This window comes from Pungitius pungitius, chromosome 18 (genome assembly GCF_949316345.1).
Source record: "Pungitius pungitius chromosome 18, fPunPun2.1, whole genome shotgun sequence".
In the NCBI taxonomy this organism is placed as follows: Eukaryota; Metazoa; Chordata; class Actinopteri; order Perciformes; family Gasterosteidae; genus Pungitius; species Pungitius pungitius.
In genome coordinates, this window is record NC_084917.1 from 6,119,386 (window position 1) to 6,142,788 (window position 23,403).

Sequence of the window (23,403 nt, forward strand, 5' to 3'; positions counted from 1 at the left end):
AATGAAAGATCCCATAAAGATTATTATGGCGATGTTGCTACAGCATTTAAGCTTTTTAATATAAGTTCAAACTTTATTTCACAAAAATAAAACTTTTTTTAAACGTATATAGATTTCGGCAATAATAATCAACACATTCATCACTTAGGTCCTTTTTCCTGCAATTCTTCAGTCGACTTCACACAGCGTCGTGGATGCAACTCACGACTCTGCATCCTTCATTTCCCACAATGCTCCTCTGCATGATGCAATGTGAATGGGACCAATCAGAACGAAGCAATCTGTAAATGAAACACGCCATGCTCTTTCAGTCCGCCAGACAGCGAAAAACCGCCTCCCCATCTCACATCAATCACTCTTTGGTAAGTACAAGCCACCCTCTTGTTTTTATTTTATTTATTTATTTCGATATGATGCTTTTTTTCCCTGGCTTGATTTTAAATGGCGTCCGTGGTCACCAGCTGCTGCGACACGATGTGAAATGTTTTAGCTCATGTAACTAGTGATGCGACCTGAGCTCATCAGAAATGTCGAACCCCTGTTGACCACGTATGAAAAAAACATTTGTTGACAGGCAGAGGATGGTAGATGACACCCAAATAATTTATGAGGTGAACCCCTGTGGTGTTGTACATGATGTTTTTTTCATAATGCATTTGTTCTTCTTTTGGTCCAATGAGCAATTCATGTGAAAAATCCTACTTACATAGTCAAATGTTCATAGTTCTAAGAGCTCCTAATTATTAGTACACTCCGGTTATACATCAAGAATGCTTTGAAGGCCAGTGACTTAAAATAAAAATGGGCTTCCTGTTGTGTCCTTTCTTCTTTGCCACAGCTTCTCCACCTGTTGACTCCAGGCCTCATCATGTCTAAAGGTACAGTGGTTCTGGCTTACAGCGGGGGACTGGACACGTCCTGTATTCTGGTCTGGCTGAAGGAACAGGGCTACGACGTCATCGCCTTCTTGGTAAGGTTCGGGGGAACCGCACAGTGAAACAAGTGTCTCCGTTTGTGCTTCCAAACAGCTGTTCATTTATGTAATGTTTTCAAGCAGCTGACACAAACTGTCATATGAGCACTTTTTAGGTAGTTCATGCAACCTGTCAGACCAGTTAACTCTCGGACTACCCAGATTCAAACTGTCCGTGCAATTCTAGGTGGAGTGCTTTTTGCCTTGGGGGCCTGTTAGGAAGTGCAGAGCAGGCAGATTTTCGTGACGTCCGACTTTTCATTCAGAGGCTTTGTGGTTTGATGGGGGGGGGGGGGGGGGGGGGTTTGATTGTCTGTAGCTCACTGACTGTGACAAGTGAGGCCCGGCCCTCCAAATCTCCTTTCAATGGGGGTAGAAGAAAAAAATATCAGTCACTGATCCATTCATAATTCAGTGTGTCTGATTACACCATGCTGTCGCTTCTACACGTTTACAGTCGATTGCTTAACACTTGCACAATCACGAGCGGGCATGTTTGTACATAGATGGCTTGTTATATGGTATGTTATTGCACAGGAACTCTGAACGGCAGTTTCAGTATTTGTGAAAATGTTTATTTTATTTGCTTTGATTTGACTAAATCTGGTGTGTCTTAATAGGCCAACATCGGACAGGAGGAAGATTTTGACGCTGCCCATAAAAAGGCAGTAGATCTCGGCGCAAAGAAGGTAAGAGTTCAGAAGAATTCAACGATGATTATACTATTTTGGTATATATAGAACGGAGAAAAATCTACCTAACGGATCTTGGAGCTTGCCCCAAGCATCTGGTTGCATCAATGAAGAAGTATTTTATCAAAGGGCCTGAACATGCAAAAACAATGACCAAAAGGTCTCCGCCTCCATGTCGAAGCATTCAGTGACGAATGGGAATCGTTAGCTGCTTTATTGTGAGGTTTTCTTCATTCACATCTGTTCTGTTCAAAAAACGAAGAAACACCAGACGTACGGGAGACACCTCGAAATGAACAGTTAAAATGAAAAGTATTTAATAAAGGAAAAGGTGCTAAAAAGAACATCTCCGCTGAGGAGCCGCTGGTCTCCGCAACCAACAGGCCACAGGACAGTCTCACGACCATCCCTAGACCATCCAGAACAGTATTTATACCGATCAGTAAAGGTGTGAAAGACCCTGGGAGTGGTCTCCTGGTGAGATCAATGTAGCTCGGATTTCGAAGGCCTCTCAGTCAATATCAGCTGTGGCATTCTCAAGTATTACATGAATGCATTTCGGTAGATTACATTAAATACAATCATAACTGTACATTGGTATTGTTCTATTCGATTACAGTTTCAAAATTAGAGTGTTTTTATAACATTCCCATTACTTTATTGAATACATATCTCCAGAGTCATGGTTGTTTTTTGGTGTACACTAAATGCATCTTTTTTATAATTAATTTACGAACCTGGTTGTCCATTTTTCTTTTGATATCCTACACATAACATACTTGCAGCATGTAAGACAAAGCTCTTAACTGGGATAACTCACCCAGAAATGAAGGACTTGAACACTAAACCCTGTCCCGTCTTGTGACGTACGTTCTCGCGTAGGTTTTCATTGAAGACCTGCGTTCAGAGTTTGTGGAGGACTTCATCTGGCCCGCAGTCCAGGCCAACGCCGTCTATGAGGACCGGTACCTGCTGGGCACCGCTGTAGCGCGGCCCTGCATCGGCCGGCGGCAAGTCGAGATCGCTCGCAAGGAGGGCGCCCAGTTTGTCTCCCACGGTGCCACAGGGAAGGTAAACCTGAGACTGGTCCGTAAGAGGAGACCCCGCAAATCTGCCCATGTGACTGAATCCCCGAAATCTATTTATTAGAATATTTTCATTTCAATGTTGGAGTGCTGAAACATTCCAGCAATTCTTCAATTGGTAAAGGGCCAAATCAAGAGTGTCCAGTGTTCAAATTCCTATTCAGATTTCAGCATTTAAAAAAAAAAATTTAATACTACAGCCGGGACCGAAGAGAGGGGATGTGGGGGAAGATACACAACGTAGGACCACTTTCTAACACTGGATTTGAACCCTCAACATTGATAACTTTCCATGTGTCTCTGAGTCATTTCTAAATGCAAACTCATCGGGTCACTGTCCATAGTTTGGACTGTACGATTGAGGCCAGTTTTGGAGGGTTGAACATTAACTTCTTTTTTTTTTTTTTGACCAAAGAGCAACTACACAATCTGCACTTCTCAGAGCCGAAGCTCCTCCATTCAGCAACAACCATTTATTTTTGTTATATATTTATTCAAAATAAATCAAATGTTTCCTGCAAATCTGAGACTGACATCGTCGGCATCGGCTGCACTTTTCCTTTGACTGAACTGTCGGCTAAAAGAAACGAGTCACTGCGGGTCAAAGGCAAATCCAAATATGTTATTCTTGGGTTTAGGTGCCTGGTCAATCGTTTTCTAAATAGTAAGAGTCCACAGAGGGGGAACAATGTTAGTTTTTGGGCTGGTTTTCATGCTTTATCTGGAAGCCTTTAACATTGTCATCTCAGTTATTGGACAGGTACTTTGTTCCATGCATCTTTTTCCCCGTGCCAAGTCGGTTCTGATAATTCATTACTGTCATGGCATGTTTACGCTCCTAATGAGCTGTGAATCAGCACAGCTCTCTCCATTTCAACGGCCTCTTTTTAATTCAATGCCTTTACAGATATTTTTCACTTCAGTTGTCAGTGGAATACAGAGTATCCACAGTTTTCCTGTAGATGGAGACAGATACCACATCATAGTTGCAAACTAAACCTCAGTGCACTTTGCTTCCCTTTTTAGATTTTATAATTCATCCCCTTAAAAAGCAATTAATGAAAGAGAATGAAATGAAAACACATGCAGGATTTGATCTCAACAAATGTCAAACCTCAATCCGCTGAACCACCACTGCACACTAGCTCTGAATTGTTTGGCAATTGATCAATTAGCAGAGTGACATAAAAGGTAATCTGCAACAATTTAAATAATTACTTTGAGTGTTTTCTTGTGGTGGTCTTTGTATTCTATGATATGTTAAAGACATTTAGAGTTCAACACTGCCGACCTCTTTCTGCGTTTCTCAGGGCAACGACCAGATACGCTTTGAGCTCACGTGCTACGCCCTTTACCCGGAAGTTAAAGTAAGTTAAATGTTTTTTACTGAAAGGAGGTTATGGCATCTGTGAAAATGATGATGACGGTGGTGCTGCAGCAGCCCGGCTGATTCCCCCTCTCTGTGTTGCTGCTGGTCAGATCATTGCACCGTGGAGGATCCCTGAATTCTACAACCGCTTCCAGGGGAGAAAGGACCTGATGGAATATGCACAGGTGACTTTGTCAAAATGTGACTTAACAAGCAGAGTTTAATTCGGTGCCGTTTAGGGCTGCCATATTAAGATTAGTTTTATTATTAATATATCTGTGAATCAGTAATTCAGTATTTGGTTTGTCTGTTTTTACTTTGCTTCATTATTTTGAGTCTGCATCTGGCCTGAGATCAATAATGTGTTATTTAGGTGTTTTGAAAAAATAGTCGTATAATAATCACTGTGTGTATTGATTTCACATGTTTAGTGAAAGACACATAAAAGAAGAAACATGAATATTACAAGAAACATGAATATTACATCCCTACTTTTGCATCATCTAATTTGACCCTGATGATGATTTTTACTGTTAACATTACATTCTCTGAGATATGCTATTTAGACAACACACAGTTATGGGTTTGCTCATACGGTTTCATTGGTTTTGAGTAGTTTATTCCACTAGAGGGTGGTCATGTTTTAAGGATCGCAGCGCTCTCGCTGGCCTCTAGAACACTGAACTGTTGACTTTTCCTTGGATCATGGGGCATTTTGGTTACGGCTGTAACATAACAGCATAATAACATCTCGCTCTGTCAAATTGTAGAAACGTGGCATCCCAGTGCCGGTCACTCCGAAGGCCCCCTGGAGCATGGACGCCAACCTCATGCACATAAGGTGGGTGGGACCCCAGTGATGCACATTCTTGAGCTTCTTAATTTCATCATTCGTCATTTTCTTTATTTTGTTACAGTTACGAGTCCGGCATCTTGGAAAATCCCAAGGTAGGACCAGTTCAGATGTCTACCAATTCCAGGCCAAATATAATTTCCATTCATAGTTATTCATTTATTTATTTATAGTATTTTTGTCTTTGAGTTGTATGGAAGTAAATCTGTGTCATCGGGGGTTGAAATAAAAAGTTGATTGAATTTCTAGCACTACAATATTCAACCCAAAAAAATTCAACCTTGAGACACCAACATCCGGGACACTAAGGAAGAGCAATAGATTCTAGATTCAAGATCAGGAGCGTGCGTCAAGCGAAAGGAGCGAGCACCCAAAACACCTTCGGCTTTGGATTGTATCCATGTCCCATAATAACGGGGCTTTAACTCTTCTTCATGCCATCAGTGTGGCAACGTATGAAGAAATACATAAAAGAACATATAATGTTCACCCTGAACCAAAACGTTTGCTCACCACTGACGATATAAAACTCTATTACAACTACACAAATAAATCAGAATCCCATAAGCTTGGCTGGCCGAGTGTGTAGCGCAGCTGCTTTGTGGCACAACTTTATTTTGCGCGACACGGTTCGAATCCCGGTTGTGGCGGACTTTTAATAAATGTTCTTTTGTGTATTACTTCATACGTGGCAGTGACGTAGTGCTCACTTATAAAATCGTAATCGCTGCAATGGATATGGGATGCATTTTTGAACATTTTCAGCATAATATGTTTGCAAATGTGTGACGACTCAAGTGACGGAGGCAGACAACACCTGCCTGTCGGGGGAAAACAAACACGCACCCGTAGCCAAACCAGTAGGTTCAAAAACCAGTAGGCACGTAACACCGTCACTGAAAAATGGGTTCTCGTTTCAGACTTCATGAGCATATACAGGATCCCTTTGAGATCAATTCTAAAGCCTCGCATTAAGACGTACATCCCTGTATGTATGACGCTACATGCAGGTCGCTGTGTTGTGCCAGATCCTCAATAAAGTTTACCCATGGCCATGAAGACTCATTTAACGTTACGTGGACTTTGAATGCCCCTTAACACCCAACTGAGATCGGCTTGTGCCGCTCAGAAGAAGGATCCTTCCACCGGCGCTACTGCGGTTATTCCTGCATGTCCTGTCGGGTTTATGCGTCTGCACGCTCCGTTAAAGCCCCCCCCCCCCCCCCCCCCCCGCCCCCACTACGATACAGCAGCTCATGTGCCTCTTCAAGCGCGTTCCTGGTTTTCAAAACTCCGCCAATCACTGCTAACAGCTTGTTGAAGGATCTCAGCATCATTAAATAAATTCACAACTAGAAGAAGAGGCGTTTTGTGAGCGGCTGTACGCTCTCGTTTAACTTCCGCTTAGTTCATGTCCAATACAGTCTGTTAATGTACAAATGTCAGCTGTCCATTACGGAATCTTACAGACACAAACCACACTAATGGCATGAAGAAGAGTTAATGCCCCGTTATTATGGGACATGGATAAAATCCGAAGCCCAAGGTGTTTTGGGTGCTCGCTCCTTTCGCTTGACGCACGCTCCTGATCTTGAATCTAGAATCTATTGCTCTTCCTTAGTGTCCCGGATGTTGGTGTCTCAAGGTTGAATTTTTTTGGGTTGAAAATTGTAGCCTCCATTTAGAATATTTCAACATTTTTTTTTTTAGGTTGAATTTTTTTGTGGTGTTTTAATGTTGAATAACATTCAGGTATACAATTTCAATGCATAAATATTCAGTGCTAGAAATTCAATCAACTTTTTATTTCAACCCCCGATGACACAGATTTACTTCCATAGAGTTGGCACTTTCTACCTTTTTTGGAGTGTAATGTGCTGCTATATTAATAAAACTAACAAACCTATGGCGATTTTAGGAATGCATTTGCATAAACAGTCAACGTTGTTATGAATGAGCACGTTGAAAACCAAGAGTCACGTTATTTCACACAAATGCATGTTCACTGACTTTTCATTTTTATGTTCAACCCTTTTATGTTGAACTGTAAATATTGAACTGGAGACATAAGATAAAAAGTCTTGATAGACACTGTTCTCCTGAGATTAGATCTTCTAAATATATTGTACAACTCCTCTATAGGTCATCATGATCCCTCCAGTGCTAAAACAAACAGAACCATAGACACAATGACACATTTGTCTGCCCAAAAGGGCTTTTCTACTATTAAAGCGCCTCCTTCGCTTGCAGTGACAGTAGAAATGTCCCTTCTGCTGACCCATGCCAGCACCATCTGAGACCAACACCACTCGCTCTCCCACATGTCCATGGGTGAGATAGAGTTTGATCTCTGCTGGGGGTCGGGGGTCAAAGCAGTACGCACAGGTTGCCCCCCGGTGACCCCCGAATCTCCCATCCCTTCGGTTGCTGTGTCTGTGCCTGTGTCTCTCCTCACCCCGGGTCTCCGCCGGGCCCTGGGAAGAGCCCGGGACACACAGACACTGACTTGTCGTCAGCAACGCTTCGACTAATTCCCGATTTCATGGGAGCCGGAGGGAGGGAGGGAGGGAGGGGGGTGGGGGGGGTTGGTGGGTGAGGGCGTTGCGCCCCAGCTGGGGCCTCCTGAGTTCCAGCCCCAACTCCTCGGGCCCTCATTGTTCCACTGGTTGCGGCGCCGCAGGCTGCGACGTGGGAGGGGAGCCATTTCAGCGTGACACCGTGACACCAAAATGTCACCAGTAACAGTAAAGTACAAAGGCGGCGCACCAGACAGATGAGTCCCCAATGGACGGGGTGTCACATGGAGGCGAGGGGGTCCCGCGCTGCCGCAGCGGAGATGCAGGGGCCGGGCCACTGTAACCCACAGACCTCTATCTCTCTCGCTCTTCTTTCTCTGTCCCTTTCCCACCCCTCTCCGCTGCCTCTTTATTGGTCGTCCTGTGGAGAAATGTTTGAGAAGAGAATGAGGCAAACGGGCTCAATAGCACGGCCATGTGTGATGGCCGTATTGTGTAACTGATTCATTCAGGTTTTTTTTGTTTTGGACCATTTACCCCAATATTGAATCGATTAATGGCATTAAATACAATGAAATATTTATGGTGCATGGGTCCACAGTGGTAAAAGGATTTGAATATATTACCCGGGGCACAAAATTATGTATTGTCCTTTTGAACAGGCTGTTATTATTGAATAGTTTTCAGTAGCCACAACCTCTGCCCCCTTTTGGCAATTGTTCCTTTTACAAAGTGTGTTTGTTAATGAGGGTCAGAGTAAACAATCCCAACCACACAATCACTAAACGTAATCCTCAGGCTAAATATTCATCTAAATGTATTTTAAAGCAGGACGTTAATGCCAATAGGAGATGACAAGAAATAAGTTTCACAACAACACAATGAATTTCCAACTAAAATGCTCAAACCAAGATGACCGATTTTACTCGACCTCGAGCAGGTCAATCCTAAAGAGGTCATCTTGTTCTTGGTATCTCCCCTCTGTATCGGGCTCTCTCTCTCCTCCAGTTACAGCCCTAGAGGCTCAGGGCGGACCTCAACTATTCAAACCCCACGACGCCCCCACATGTGATACAAAAGCCCCTCTCTGCTCAACAAAGTCAGATTAGGAAATGTCCGAATGGTCGCTCATATGTTCTCCCGTAGATAAGAGTCCGCAGAGATCAGATTACTCCGTGATTAACACGGTATCCTTCCCGATAACCCCAAACCACCTCACATGCAGCACAATGGCCCCCTTTTTTAAATTAAATTTTTTTTTTTTTTTTAACTCACCTCCATCTGGCAGCATCTTAACCCACGTGAAGACGTGTGGGGTCACATTTAATATTCGGAGTGACCTGTTGACTGCATTGAGCTAGTGGTTGATGTTTAACTGAGTAAATCATGCTCCTACACAAACTGTGGTTTGGTTGTAACTGTTGGATTATGTCACATCTCTCCAATGTCTCCAGGGTAGGACATAGGACTTAGAACAGAAGATTTAAAGCATATCCTCCAGCTGTAGTTCAGTGTTTATTTAGTATGCTACATCCCTTACGTTACACTAATCAGATCTGTTCATCAATACACCAATTAATAGAATTCTCCCTCCCGGCGCTGGCCCACCACTTCCTCTCTCCACACATGAGCGGCCCGGCCTGAGGCCGCCCGACACTCGTCCCGAGTCATTAAAACATCACCTCTGTCTTAATTATAGCCCGTGTCAGTGAGCCTCCTCGAGCCCGCTGCGCCCTTTGATCGGGGTTGCGCTCGCGTTGACCAGGAGTAAAGGAGCGTGACGCCAGGCCTCCGCTCACCTACAGAGGAAATGAGAACTTGTTTTTCTGCTGGTCGCATGGCTGGCTGGAAAGAAGGACGGGGCCGAAGACCGCCCGCAGGGGAAGGAAGGGGGCCTGTCGGTGTATGTGTGCCTTGAAGCAGAGAGGTCAGCGTTTGTCTTGTGCCTTAGCTGCCCCCCCGTCACCCCCCCCCCCCCAGACCGGTGGCTCCCTGTGTCCATCCCACCGTCACTAGAGCCTTTTCCTCCACGCGATTCAGCTGAGGCTCTAAACCCTAAACAGAAGATATCTCCTCAGCAAAGCATGTGTAGACTGTTTTTATTCTTGTCTCAATTTGCCATGTTTGCATTTTAAAGAGAAGAACGGGCCTTGAAACGTGGTGATTTAAGCGTCATTTCCGACCCATTGCGCCAAAGATGTTTTTTAGCGTCCTCTTCTCTCTCCCTCCCCTCCTTTTTCGTGCCCCTCTCCCTCCACCTCTGCCTCTTTGGGCTTCGATTGAAAACCAATGAGGCAACTAATATGTGGAAAGATAGAAATTTACTTGCTTTAAATTCATCCACAGCCGCCTTGTGTGCTGCACGGCCCACGTTTAGCACAACAATATGGCAGAAGTAAAGACTGCCAAAGGAGCTGCTCTGTGCTACATGATGGTGAGCTTCATGCCCCATTTCCCACCAATACCGCCGGCCCCCACCCTCTCTCCCTCTACCTTTTCCACTCTTTCAGGGGCATGGCTTTGGGACAGGTCCACCTGCAGGGGGTTTGAATTGAAATGCATTGATCTCTGGCTCACTGGAAACAAGCCTATTCCCCTTCCTTTTTCCCTTTTTTATTTCTTTCAATTTAATCGGGGCCAATAGTAAGTTTAAGCTCTCACGGTTCGAGTAAGCACGAGTTTCCAAGCCTTCGCTCAACCAGATGCATGCATTTGTATGTCTTTTTTTTTCCCAAAAGGGTGTTTTTTGAAAGTTCATTTCAACTTCCACAGTGAAAGGGAAATTGTAAAACATAAAGATTCTCTTCAATTTGTTTGCCTAGGAAGTTATTGTGGAGTTGCTTGTTTTAAATAATCACATTCCAAATGTAAAGTTTTCCCCTTTAAAAAAAAAAGTGCAATATAAATCAAGAGTGGCTAAATTACGTGATTCTATTTTCTTTGAAGATTTAAAAAAACCCAGCCCTACCACAAGATCCATAGACTTTTGAATTCCGCAGTATTTCAAATTGAATCCGTCTTTTCCCCCCTCAAAGCGTACGCATCAATGGGCCTTTTAGGGTAGTGATTTCACCCCTCTCCTGCTCGCTCTCATTTGGCATCTTTCAGGGCACTGAGGCAGAAAATAAAAGGAGTGGAAGACGGGTGCCTTGCCAGTCAATTTTGGTGTTTAGTTAAAAGGAAAGAAAGTGATTGCGTTGCTCCTCGTCTCTTCGCTGACAGGCGACAAGCGGATGCCGATTAGTTATTGCACAATGATTTAGTGTCTGGTAAAGCTTTCCATTTAAATGCACCCAGTAGTTATTTTGCGTAGTCCCCCCCTACCCCCCCCCTGCAATTTGTCTCAGCTCAGGGGACATTGGCCACCGTCCTGTCCTAAATGCTGTGTAATTGTTGTAGGGCCACATCGCTGGGCGGACACGTCGGGCCGCCACGCTCTTTTGGGTCCCAGCCGTGACTTAGTGAAAAATCGTTCCCGGCTCTCCCCATCTGGAAAGAAATGACAAACATCTGTCACCCTGGACAACTTCGGTGGGTGTGGACTGCGAGGCTTTGTCGTGCGATGCCTCCGTTTTTTTTAAGCAAAATTCTTCATTTTGAAAATGAAATGGGGAGGAAATGTCGCTCACAAATTCCAAACGGGTAGATTGGACAAAGTGAAGTCGGCTGGGGCAGAACTTTATGCACATGTGGCAGATCTGACAGATGAGCAGAATGTTTATCAAGGACACGCCGTTGCTCCAATAGGTTCGGACATACTATCAGGTGTTGTTCGGCTCGTCAAGTGTTCACTGTTTTTGAGGATGTGAGTCATTTCTTTTCTTTCTTCCCACTATATGTGGCTCCTTGTCGCTGCAACACACTTTTCCCCACGTTCCCTGCGGTGAAGTGCCATGCAGGGAAAATGAAACCAAATAGAGGAGGAAAATGGAACATTGATTTATTTTTTTTTGTCCTTGGTTGACTCCTGATGGTGTTTTCAGGTTTCTCCCTTTTTTCACGCATCATCCTTTCTTTTCTTCTCCCGCTATGTCTCGAGTTGTCCATCATTGCCTCATTCAATAGTCCACCTTACTGCAGTGCTGTTGTTTGACGAGGTCTCACAAGGTCCTGGCTCCTCATCAGAGCGAATACAAGTCTGTGAAATAAAGTGGGTTTAGTGTGTGTGTGTGGTTTTTGTGTGTTTTCCAGAGCCGCGGTCCGGCTGACCTGTACCTGATGACCAAGAACCCGGAAGATGCTCCCGACACCCCCGATGTCCTGGAGATAGAGTTCGGAAACGGTTTGTGCCGGATACATGTGTCCTTTTATGAGTTCTCTGTCTAGGTTTCGAACCAATATACATTATGAAAGAAGAAGATTTGATTCAATGGAAATTCAATTGAAGCTCATCCACTTTGTATATATAATAATTTGAATTCAGGGTTTAGATGAGACAAGAAAATGGATTGGAAAACAGATTTAAAAAATGGATCCAGTACAAAAGGTTAATGGAAATTGATGTTTTTTTTGTTCTGAAATATATATATATATATATATATATATATATATATATAATGTAGTCATTCGCGCACACACACTGCACACGAGGCATAATGAAGTATCTGTTCTGAGCCCGTTACTTAACACTGATGGTTATCACCGCAGGGCTACAGCTCTCTCGCTGAACCGGTTGCAGTTTATCACCATTTCCGACCACCCAGACTTATCCTTAACCCCTCGCAGCATTAGCGGGTCCAAAGCTGCCGTGTTTGGCCTGGGGGCCGCACACGGGCCCGGAAGTTTTAAGTCCAGCTAATACACCAAGCCCTGAGGGGCCAGAGAAACCGCTCATTAGACATATTGCCACGAGGGGCGAGCTGAATGGTGGAAAGTGTCACATGTTTGCGTAAAGAGAATATGGCGAGAAACATCCCGGCCTGGGGGCAACCGGCACAGATGTCCCTTCATCCCTGGTCACCAGAGGAAGCTCCACAGCTCCGACATCAATCGGCTCAGGGACACTAGGTCCTCTGATCACGCGGGGCTTGATGGGCAGCTTTATGAGGTAATATAAGGGGTGTTCAGATGGCTGGTCCGAAGGTTTGGTGGGAATGTGTGTGTGTGTGTGTGTGTGTGTGTGTGTGTGTGTGTGTGTGTGTGTGTGTGTGTGACCATTGAAAATGAAAATGAAAATGCCACTCGGTATTCAAAATCCACCCGCGCTCAAATGGCGTCCGGAACATTTTCTTTTGGGGGGACTGGTAAAGTGTTACCAGTTCCCCCCCCCCCCCCCCCCCCCCCCCCCCCCCCCCAAAGAAAAGGTTTCATACAACGAGTAGGTTGCTGTCAGTTCATCTGGAGTTGAGAATGCTTTTGTGAGACAGCGGCGCAGTGGTAAAAAGCCTGGTCTGGTTTCGCGGGTTCTTTGCAGGCCTGTGCTCCGTTTTCACACATATTCTCTGTGCCTTTTATTGAGCACCCTATGACAAAAGCTGTTTTAGTTGTTCACACAAAGGGCCGAGCCTACTCCTCCCTCTGAGCACAAGATCAGCAAAAGAATGTTTCATTTCATTCCCCCTCCCACCTTTTTCATCCCTGCCTTTCTCCCCAAAGTTTTCTCACTGATTAAAAAAGAATATTTAACGACAGCAACCTTTTCCCCCGTCAAACACTCCATTTCTCGATTATTATTTTTTTTAAAGGAAAAAAAAAAAGTCATCCCTCCCTCCTTTCATGACAAAGAAAGTGGAGAGGAAAAGGAGACAGAGTGGAAAAATGTAAAGCAGTAATTTTTCCTACAACTGTGTCTGTGCTTCCATTGTCTGCACTGTTAGGCTGCAAAAAAAAAAAAAAAAAAACTGAAGAAAAGGATCACGGTGAGAAAAAGCCCCCTCAGTGAATGATGGAACCCGCATGATGGAGAGTGCGAGGAAGAAAAAAAAAAACAGGGAGAGAGAGAGAGAGAGCGCAGGGACGGGACGAAAGGCCGGCCCCTACACTCCCACGTTCAGACACTTAATTTATTTGAACTTTTAATCTAATTATTAGGTATCGGGGGAGGGGGTGCGTTTCGATAATGCACCGTCCATGCTGCCCTCTCCTGCGCCGGGAGGTACTTTCTCTCCTTCCATGGGAGCCGCCACGATTCCGGCGATACGAGAATGGGCCGTCAACAAAGCCCTTGTCTGATAAAATTTGTCAAGTCCTTCACGTGTCGTTCCTGTGAGAGAAGATCAGCAGATCTTTCCCTCAGATCCTCTTGTGTTTGTTATATTCCCTTCCACACGCCTGTGTTTTTTTTTCTTCTTCTTCTTCTTCTTCTCACTGCCACCTTTGGCCCGTGTTGCTTACTGAAGGCCACGAATAAGCAGGTCCATGACAGTGATTGATGTGTACTTGGTCTTAAGTGGCTTTGGAGAGGAAGTGTGTTGAGCAAGCGTGGGTGTTTAAATAAAAAAAAGAAAAATAAGTTAGACATAGGATGATGGGTGATGATGAATCTGCAAGTGGGGTTTTTTTTTCTCGTTTTTTTCTCCTGCACATGCGCATGAACACACAAATACTCAGTGGCGCAAAGAAATCTCAGCGTAAAGAGGGTTTGGGTAACAAAGCTGCGCGTGTAATTGAATTAGGAAAAGGCCTGCCCACAATTTCAATGCTTTCAAATGAGCAGGGCCTTTGAATTTATTAGCCTTTTCTCGCCGCCTCCTTTTGTAATGGCTTTTACTTTTAGCTGACAACTATTGATTTCAGTTACTGAGATAACAAGCACTTGTCAGCAGATTTGATCAACTATTTGCTGTTTTTTTTTTTGTTGTTGTTTTTTTTAGCAATTTCTGTCTTTTGTAATGATTTTTCATTTGTTTTTAAAGCCATTTACCAATTAACTGTAAAGGTTTAGTTTGAAGCTCCGTGGGCCTCTTTTTCCTGCAGACAATTAGCAATATGTCCTGGAAGCAAATGAGACCATAACATTTAATACAGGTGCCAGTAATAAATTACCATTTACATCACAGCTTTGTATTTAAGGGCTTTCTCAAAGACGTGTATAATGTCTTTGACAACAACAAAGACCATCTGAAACATTCATCGGCCAACCTCATGGTGGAAACCTTGAGTGAGGGGGGAAAAAGCACACCTCCAAGTACAAGTGCTACCCTTTAGATTTTGCTCTTTTTTTTTTTTTTCTCATAACGTGCGAAGCAACCTGCTGTGTTGTGTCATCCAGCCATATGGTCGCTTTTGTAATGCTTCATGCATATATTTGCGGCGGGAATGTTCACTGGTTTAACAGCCCGAGTAACTGGTATAAAAATGGAAAGGTGTTTTCTACCAAACCACGTACCGGTAAAGTGATATCACGTAACGGACAATCATTTTCCCTTAAGCATTCCATGACACCGATGGCGGTGCAAGTATTCTGATTTTGTTGCTATGGGTTTGACGTGTAGGGTACTATTTAAGCAGCTTTACCGCAGTCCTTAATTGATGTGCATCAAAACGGTTATGAATCACTTAAAATAAATTGCTCTTCTAGATTGTGTTTTTAATCTTTGTAAACAATCATTCCAGGTGATGAAATTTCTTATAATTGACAGTGGGTCACAATGATGAGCTAACTGGGGTTTTATTCTAATGTCATTTGTAAGTGGGTGTGATGTCATTGATGAACAGCATTTTTTTCCCCCCCTTCAGGAGTGCCTGTAAAAGTGACAAATATTAAGGAAAGCCAATCCAAGGACTCACCCCTGGAAATCTTCTTGTACCTCAACGAGATTGGGTTAGCATTTATTTTTCCTAAGTGACTCCAGAGGTGGTTAAAGTCCACCACCTCTGGAGTGATGTGTGTCGGTCGCTGCTGGCCTGGGATCAGATCCCTCCAGAGTGTTGCCTCTTTCGCTCGCTCTGCTGTCCGCAACAATGAAAAGCTCAAAGTGAGCTGTCCTGAAGGAAAAAAATCTTTCTCTCGTTTAGAGAAATCGGCATCAACTTGACATGATATTGAGCACGAGGCATTTACATTGTTGTTGTTTAATGCTGCGGCCTCATTAGTCATTGTAACTTTTCTAGTTCTCAATCAATGGCATGGATTAAATTTCCTTTTTTCAGGGGCACATTTTTCATCTTTTCACTAAAATGTGTCCCTATCGTTCTCTTAGTGGAAAGCATGGTGTGGGCCGGATTGACATTGTAGAGAACCGCTCCATTGGCATGAAATCCAGAGGTAAGCAATTAAAAATCATATTTATCTTCATCTGTCTCGGTTGTGACGTTTATTCTCTTTGTTAGTCTGACAGGCCTCCTCGTTTTCCACAACCAGTGAAATACACTTCCAATTCAGTGAGATGGAGACATTTGCACTTTGAGAACACGTCTCGGTATTTTAATTTAAGGTCCATTCAAAAGCTTTCCTTTCAGTGTCCGGGGCTTTCATGCAATTTGCAGTTATTTTACATGAGTGCTTTTTGTCACACTCGCTGTTCCCCTTCCATAAAAGCAGCATGCCAAGCACACTCTCCTCAAAGCAAATGACTTCTTCAGGTTCACCTGGAGTCTCAGACACTGAAGTTATTTCCATTCTCTTATGCTTGCACAAACCTATAGAACACACGCTTCACCGGATGCACACAAATGCACAGTCAATCACATGTGTGCACGGGGACGTTTTTGGTCTCTTTTGTATCTTTGGTATCAACAGGCAACTTGAAAAGCTCCTTTTGTTAGGTCTCTACATGTGTTACCACAGCTAATATACGAGGGCAGTGAGCTGTCCTGGCCTTTTATGACACACACACACACACACACACACAGGCTCTTTTTCCCCCGTATGCGCTATGATTGGCAAATTGACTGGCCGACAGACTTGTAGCTGTGGCGAAACATGGCAGGTAGAAATTGGAAAATGGGAAGCCCACTTTTCTCTCCCCTCAACTAAACAAAAGATCAACGCTTTTTCCATCACGGGAGCAATAGGGAGAGGTGGAGCACAAGGTGTCCCGAGTGGTTGAATAACTGCCATCAAGTGTGCATGTTGCTATCCTCTGGACGGGCAGTCGCGTTAGCACAATAGATGATGGGAGGGATTGAATGGGCACATGTCATACCCATTTGTGTTGGGTCATCTTTATTTGTGTTGGGTCAGGGAGGCGCGGTGGATGGAAACGGTTTGTCAAGAACGTTGTCACTGTGCTGGAAGACATTCAGCAGCCAGACCAACGTTTCCCTCCTGTCAAAGGGCCCTCAAGCTCCCGACCTGCGCGCTGCGGCTGGTGCAAGCTGAGGTGCACCGATCAAAAGCAGTCGGAAGTGGCTTTGATGAAAAAGTCAGAGGAATTTAAAAAAGATTTTTTTTATCCCATTAAAGATATTTATGTGCTTATTTACATGTGTTGCCTGTTTATGCTGGACTAACTATTTGCCTAAAGGGGGATAAGCTCAGGAAGAATGAATTCCCAACCCTGCGCCCCTGCAGGCCCGTAGCGTGGTTAGCATACCTGCAGTAAAGGTATAAAAGATTAAAGCCTCAGAAACCACTGGGGGTGTTGTCTCTTCAAGCTTAACTAAACTGCCACTGTTGGAGCTTACCCAGATAGCGTTTCATTGTTTGCTCCTCTCTGATAAGCTGCCTCTCCTTCGGAGCACTTAAGCCGAGACGGGTTGGAGGGCAGTTTTAACTTATTTATCTGGTAGAACTAGCGGAAATGTCCCTACATGCCCTCCGTGGCCTTGGATCATCAAAAAAAAAGAAGCCACTAGCCGTTCAGGCTGAGGTAGCAGCCTTTTGAGGTATTAGACAATTAGCAGCATTGCTAAGCTGCGTTTTCGGGCCTGCCGGCACAAAGTAAGTGCTTCTCTTCCATTTCCAGATGGGGAACGGTGCGGCGAGTATTTAGGGTCGTACAGATTGGACCTCCACTGCTCGCTGGATTGGAAGAGATTAAAGTGTTTATCTGTAAAATCTCCGTAAAGAGTTTTTGGAGTTTGAGCACCACTTTGGCCGCCTGGTGTTGGTTGTAGAGGAATATATGGTTTGGCCTGTTGGCAGCCCAGCTAAAATGTGTGACTGTCCTTCAAACTGACTGATGTGAGGAACCCTGCATTGAAATACAGGAACAACACTTACAATTCCAAGCTCTCACAGAAATGGTTGTCACTGATAAAGCTCCCATTTCTCTTGTCAAATGTGTCTGGTAGCATTTACCCAGCAATCCCTTTTTTGTTTTAGCTGACGTTTGAGTGATGGCTTCATTTCTCCTGTCATCTACCTCATCTTTTCTCCCCTCAACCCTCCTTCCCTGTCCAGAGGGGGTAAATTGCAGGGTATGCAGAGCCCTGTGTCCGGGCTGCGGGCTGCCAGGGGCCTCCTACCCTGTCATTTACTCAGGACAGGCTCATCCATGTCTTAGTGAGCGCCGCGACGGCCTGTCTGTCAGAAGGCTGATGGCTAACGTCAGTTCAGATGAAAACGCGGCTTGCGGTATATGTTCATACGAATGACCTCTTTATGGTGAGAGTGACACTCGGGTGATGTATTGGAGGGAAAGGTTGTGCACTATCTCGATGTTTTTCTTCAAGATATGAGACAACATTATACAGGGTGCCGCCGAAAGGCGCGTAGGTCCACTTGCGGGTCTGTTCTTTCCGATTAAATAACGGGCCTGTTGTGTTTGGCGCTGAGGCTTATTCATTTTATTTTCCTTCCATCAGGTATATATGAAACCCCGGGAGGCACAATTCTGTTGAAGGCCCATTTGGACATTGAGACCTTTACCATGGACAAAGAAGTACGTCGGATCAAACAGGGACTGAGTATCAAGTTCTCCGAATTCGTCTACAACGGTAACTCCCAATACACCATTTTTATTAGATAGTATTGCTAATGCTGTTCTTTGTATTGTCTTTCATTCCCTTTTGTGTTAGAGCGCAGTACATTTTAAAATCTAAATAACAATGGGATAGCAAGATTTGTCTATATATTTATTTATTTATAAGACCCATTATCTAAAAACCCGATCATCCTCAAAAATCTAGTATTATTCAGACAATCGTGAGAAGGCTCAACGTCTCTTTGGAGTTTATATAAGACGTGTGTCTGTCTGTCTGTGTGTGTGTGTGTCAGCTTTTCTTGGCTCAGGTGTCTTAATCATCCCTTCTGCTCGCTCTCCAGTCCCCCTGCACCTTCATCCCCATAATAGGATCAGTGCCATTAGAGACTGACTGCTAGGCCACTTCAGTTATACCCTCCAGTGACGGGAAGCGCGCACACACACACACACACACACACACACACATACACATACACATAATGGTGCTACCTTGCAAAGCAGGGCAGAGATTAAACTCATTGTGGGTTTAAATCATTAATAAACTCTGCAGATAGATAACAGACGGCCGGCAGTGGGGTTTATGTTAACAATCCACCTGTCGTGCATCTGCTTTGCATTAATACGACATGATTTTCCCAAACATATTTGCATGAGGGATTTTGCAGCAATTCTGCTGTAGAACTGAGTATTTGACAAGTGAAAGAAACTACAGCTAAACATCTATAAGTGGTAAATGAACACCTGTAAATAAATTAATTTTAGAACAAAAGATCAAGGCATTCATCGTTAATATTACAAATTACCAAATTAACCTCCATACAAAAACACATGGACTGAGCTAACTGGAGGATTGCATTAAAAAAATAAAACTGGGACCTGCGCGCTATTGTCACCGATCCAGAGGCAATGAACACAAGGAAGTATTGTGTCTTTGAACATGGCCAGACGACGAGGTGGAGGTCAGCTGATGAGAGGAGGACCCCTGCTGAGTGGGGCGTGTCTGACCCCTGAACATACACAGACACTTCCCTCGCCCATCTGTCTCAGGGATTGACGGGCCAGGTCAACAAAATGGGACAAAAGAAAGGGATTGTATGAACTTCACCTGGAACAGAAATGAGACCACAGCAGAGGAAGAGCTTTAACTCATGAAAGAGGACAGTGTGGGCATCCCACACACCGCTGTGCTTCCCCCGCTGCTACTATTTCTCCACTTCCCCGCTCTATCTATTGTTTGTCTCTATTTTTTCTATTCGTAAGAATAAATATGAATACATATAAACATTCATAAAAAAAACGTCTTTTTTAACAAGCCTGTACACAGATACTTGTTAATGTGCTGCTTTTGTCCTGTCTGGACCTAGGTTTCTGGTACAGCCCGGAGTGCGATTTTGTGCGTCACTGCATAGCCAAGTCCCAGGAGAATGTGCAGGGCAAAGTACAGCTGTCCGTCTTCAAGGGTCAGGTCTACATCCTTGGACGAGAGTCACCCAAGTCCCTTTACAACGAGGAGCTGGTCAGGTAAGCGTGGACAGAATCGTGTGTGTGTGTGTGAGTGCTTACAGAACACAGGGAGCCGTGTGTCTGAATCAAAGTGTGCGCTTGTTCAGACCCGACGGCTGTGTTGTGCTGCTCTGGGCCACGGTGCGGCTCCTCCACATGCTCCGCTCGCCCAAGTTCTCTTATGACCTTCGCATCAACGCACTGAGCCGACCCCGCCTCACAAAGACATCAGAGAAATGTCGAGCTGGGTTCCTGGAGGGCAGACCCGACCCCGACCCCCCCCCCCCCCCCCTCCCCTCCTCCCATCCCACCGCGCCCCAGTGGCCTCTTAGCCGCGGCAACAGTGGGTTTGTTCAGGATGCTGACCCTTGTTGCCCTCTGGGCAGGCTCAGCGCTGACCAAAGTGAAAACCCCTCCATATGCCTCTCCATCTCCACTTGAGCCTCTCCAGTAGCACCCTAGAGTCACAGAGATAATGGCATTTTCGGCCAGAGGAGAGAAGGGATTTCGCCGGGCTTTTAAAGAAGAAAGTACCTGGGTGTCGCACTAGTTAAGTTAAGTAAGAGGGACACGAGACACGTCCGACAGTCAGACATTCTATTTTTTTTAAACTGGTTTGGAAAGTGAAAAAAGCCACAATATTTAATAAAGTCACAATATTGTTTAAAGGTATAGTTTGTCCTGTGTGAGAGAGGGAGATAAAAATGGTTTCACTGTACTAATCTGATACAGACTTGCCAAACACTGTGCCAGCTAGAGACTTAAAGTCAGTGCTAATGGTAATATCTATTATTTTTATCCAGGAATTTATTTCATTTTAATATCAAAGGTGATAATCTGAGCACATTTGAAGCATTAAACTTGATCAAAAATGTATTTTTTAGAAATTAGAACAATAGGGGACAGTTAATGTTTGAAAGTTAATGGTTGCAAAATGAATATTATGTATTTTTCTTCAGGGCCTCAACCAAACTTCTGTTCTATTAATAATAGCATGTCATGTACGTGACAGTGATCCACCTGGAAGCCGCAGTTTCTCCCACACGCACTTATTCCGTCACTACAAGACGACCTGCCACAATCGCACACATCACACACACACACACACACACACACACACACACAGACACAGGGCAGATTAGGCATGAAAGCCCCGCTGGCATCCTGTTGGCGCTCCACGGGCCACAGTAAACGGCGTCATTAACACAGTGGTAATACAGCCGGTCATCGCACACCCGTCTGAGTCAGAAATGTCACCCTCCTCGCCGTCTACTGGCTCCACTCTCAATTAGACTGCAGGGTTTCTTAAAGGAATACACAAAATATCACATGCTTAAACACACACACACACACACACACACACACACGTTCTCTAAAGCCACTTGCTCATAATGGCGTTCAGGTGCCGGGTAGGGAGCCTTGTATTGAGAGTTGATGATTTAGTTGTCGGCCTTTCTTTTTTTTATGGTGTTTATCCTATCATTTGTTGGCAATTTCCTCTTTTGCTAAGTGCTTTTGGAGAAAGCGCGCAAGCCGTACACCGGCAGTCGGGGGTGTTGTAGGGAGGAGAGGACTCGGCGAGGGAGTGTATTAAGCGCTGCAGGTAGAAACTGCTGTAATTACACGGCACACAGACGCACTTTGTGCGACGCTCGCACACACTAAGACGAGATGACAGCCTGAACGAGCACTGGCACAAGTTATGGATTTAGGGTTTTTTTTTGTAGAAGAAGCGGGTGAACTTGAAGACAAAAACAACAGATTAGAAAGCCCTCTAGTCACTTAGCCCACAGTTGATATGATGGGATTGTTTTAAAATGTTTTTTTTTGTGCGTCTGTTGTGGTCCTGTGTACATGAGCGTGTTTTTCCTCCCGCGATATTGATTCCAAGTCATTCGGCGCAAACAATGCTAAAGAGGAGCATTCGGCGGGAAAATCGATGGAAACATTATTTCACAAAAAGTAGATTATCAATGATCCAGTTATCCCAGTAGTTGATGGGGCCCCATGTCTCTTATGTTTACTGCAATGATGCCAAACATTCCAATCATTGTTTTTTCTGCAGAATACCCTGTAACCTTTTCCTTCAGCTCTTGATCGCACTTCAGTTAGGTTTCCTTCCAACGGAAAAAATGTACAGATCGCTCCCTGTTGCCTCACCTGCCTCCTACCTTTTTTATTCTTTTCGCTCCAGCATGGATGTGCAGGGAGACTACGACCCATGTGACGCCTCTGGATTCATCCGGATTAATGCTGTCAGGTTAGCGTCCCTTTACGATCACTCCAAACTCAACGGTTGAGAATTGTCTTTGAAATGGGTCTCTCTCTCTCTCTCTCTCTCTCTAAACTCCCGCCTTGTTCTTTGTTCTTCTTGTGCTCCAGGTTGAGGGAACACCATCGCTTGCAGGGTCTCTCCGATAACAAGTAGTAACTGTCGCAGTCCCGTGAATCCAATTTCTTTCTTCCCTCAACGCTCCATTGTGTCTTAAGCAGTAGCATCAGTAGTAGTAGCAATAGCAGCAGCCTTATTAAACTGTGTGCCTCCGTTGTCTGCTGTTAGTTATATTTAGTTCTCTTTTCTTAAGTGGAAGAGTGAGAAAGGTCTATCTAAAAAAAATGTGGGTTGGCATTATAAAAGTATGTATTTCATAGTATTTTATCAGTCTTAGCCTCTGTAGCTCAGCACAAGTATTCTAACTGGGAATTCCTTGACAGAAATAAAAATGAAGTGAATTGTGGGTTTTTTTTGCCTCCTCAATGCTTTACTAATGTCTTATGCTCCATGCAAACACTGTTGAGATGCACATCAGCCCCTGACAGTCTGAATGCGTTAGTGATTAATTTTCCTGTCTTTGGCAGACAGCCCCATTTGTCGGCTTCAGCCTGTTTAACTCTCCTCGCTGCCCCGTGACGATTTCAGGGCAGCGAGGACGCCGTACCTTTTTTTTATTTTTACCATATGTAGATAAGCGGTAGAGGAGCATTAGGTGGACACAAGAGAATGTCAACAATGTGGCTCGCCGCTGGAGCAGAAGGCCATTTGTAAAGCTCAAATGACACCAGCGAGATGGAAAGAACCAATTGAACCAATTGAGTATATCTCCCCGCTCTGCATGGGGTCTCCAGGTTTATGGCACAGAGAGACGTATTGTCATGTCATTCATTCTAACCACGTTTTTTCAAATGGATAATCCTGACATGTTGCCCATATTAATAACATTTAAAAAAATATATATATATATTTTATCCCAGACAACCAAGAAAATCCTTACAATACTAGATGCAGAGCAAAATTCAACAAAAAAAACAGTTATTTTTCTATTTTTTTTTAATCGCAACTTTTTAGAAATTAAATAAAATATTAAATTGGTCGCCTTCAGGTTATCTGCTCGGTAGATTCTGTCTGGCTAGCTGCTTCCACTTCATGCTAAGCTAGCTTCATGTTCACCGTGCAGACGTGATAGTGGTATTGATCTTACCATCGAACTCTTCCCAAGCAAGTGATCAACGTTACTTGCACTTTAAATCCTATTAATTTCCATACTGCGAGAGCCATGAGTTGCTTTGCAGGGGGTTTGAAGAATACGAGAAACCTTTCACTTAC

The 23,403-nt window shown here is 44.2% G+C and overlaps 1 protein-coding gene across 1 annotated transcript; it reads left to right on the forward strand.

The window, feature by feature from the left end:
• Nucleotides 1–223: 223 nt before the first annotated feature.
• Nucleotides 224–22,537, forward strand: ass1 (argininosuccinate synthase 1). Its single transcript, XM_037485223.2, has 15 exons — nt 224–362; nt 839–970; nt 1,594–1,662; nt 2,548–2,736; nt 4,061–4,117; nt 4,230–4,304; nt 4,890–4,960; nt 5,037–5,067; nt 11,680–11,770; nt 15,166–15,250; nt 15,630–15,694; nt 18,178–18,309; nt 19,661–19,817; nt 21,994–22,059; nt 22,182–22,537. Exons 1-15 carry the CDS (start codon nt 288–290, stop codon nt 22,225–22,227), a joined length of 1,341 nt encoding a protein of 446 aa, XP_037341120.2. The 5' UTR covers nt 224–287; the 3' UTR covers nt 22,228–22,537.
• The last annotated feature ends 866 nt before the right edge of the window (nt 22,538–23,403 follow it).

Coding starts and splice junctions, on each gene's coding strand:
- ass1 (XM_037485223.2), top strand. CDS start 288: ATGAAACACGCCATGCTCTTTCAGTCCGCCAGACAGCGAAAAACCGCC. Junction 4,118..4,229: donor CCCTTTACCCGGAAGTTAAA/GTAAGTTAAATG, acceptor GCTGCTGGTCAG/ATCATTGCACCGTGGAGGAT. Junction 11,771..15,165: donor GGAGATAGAGTTCGGAAACG/GTTTGTGCCGGA, acceptor CCCCCCCTTCAG/GAGTGCCTGTAAAAGTGACA.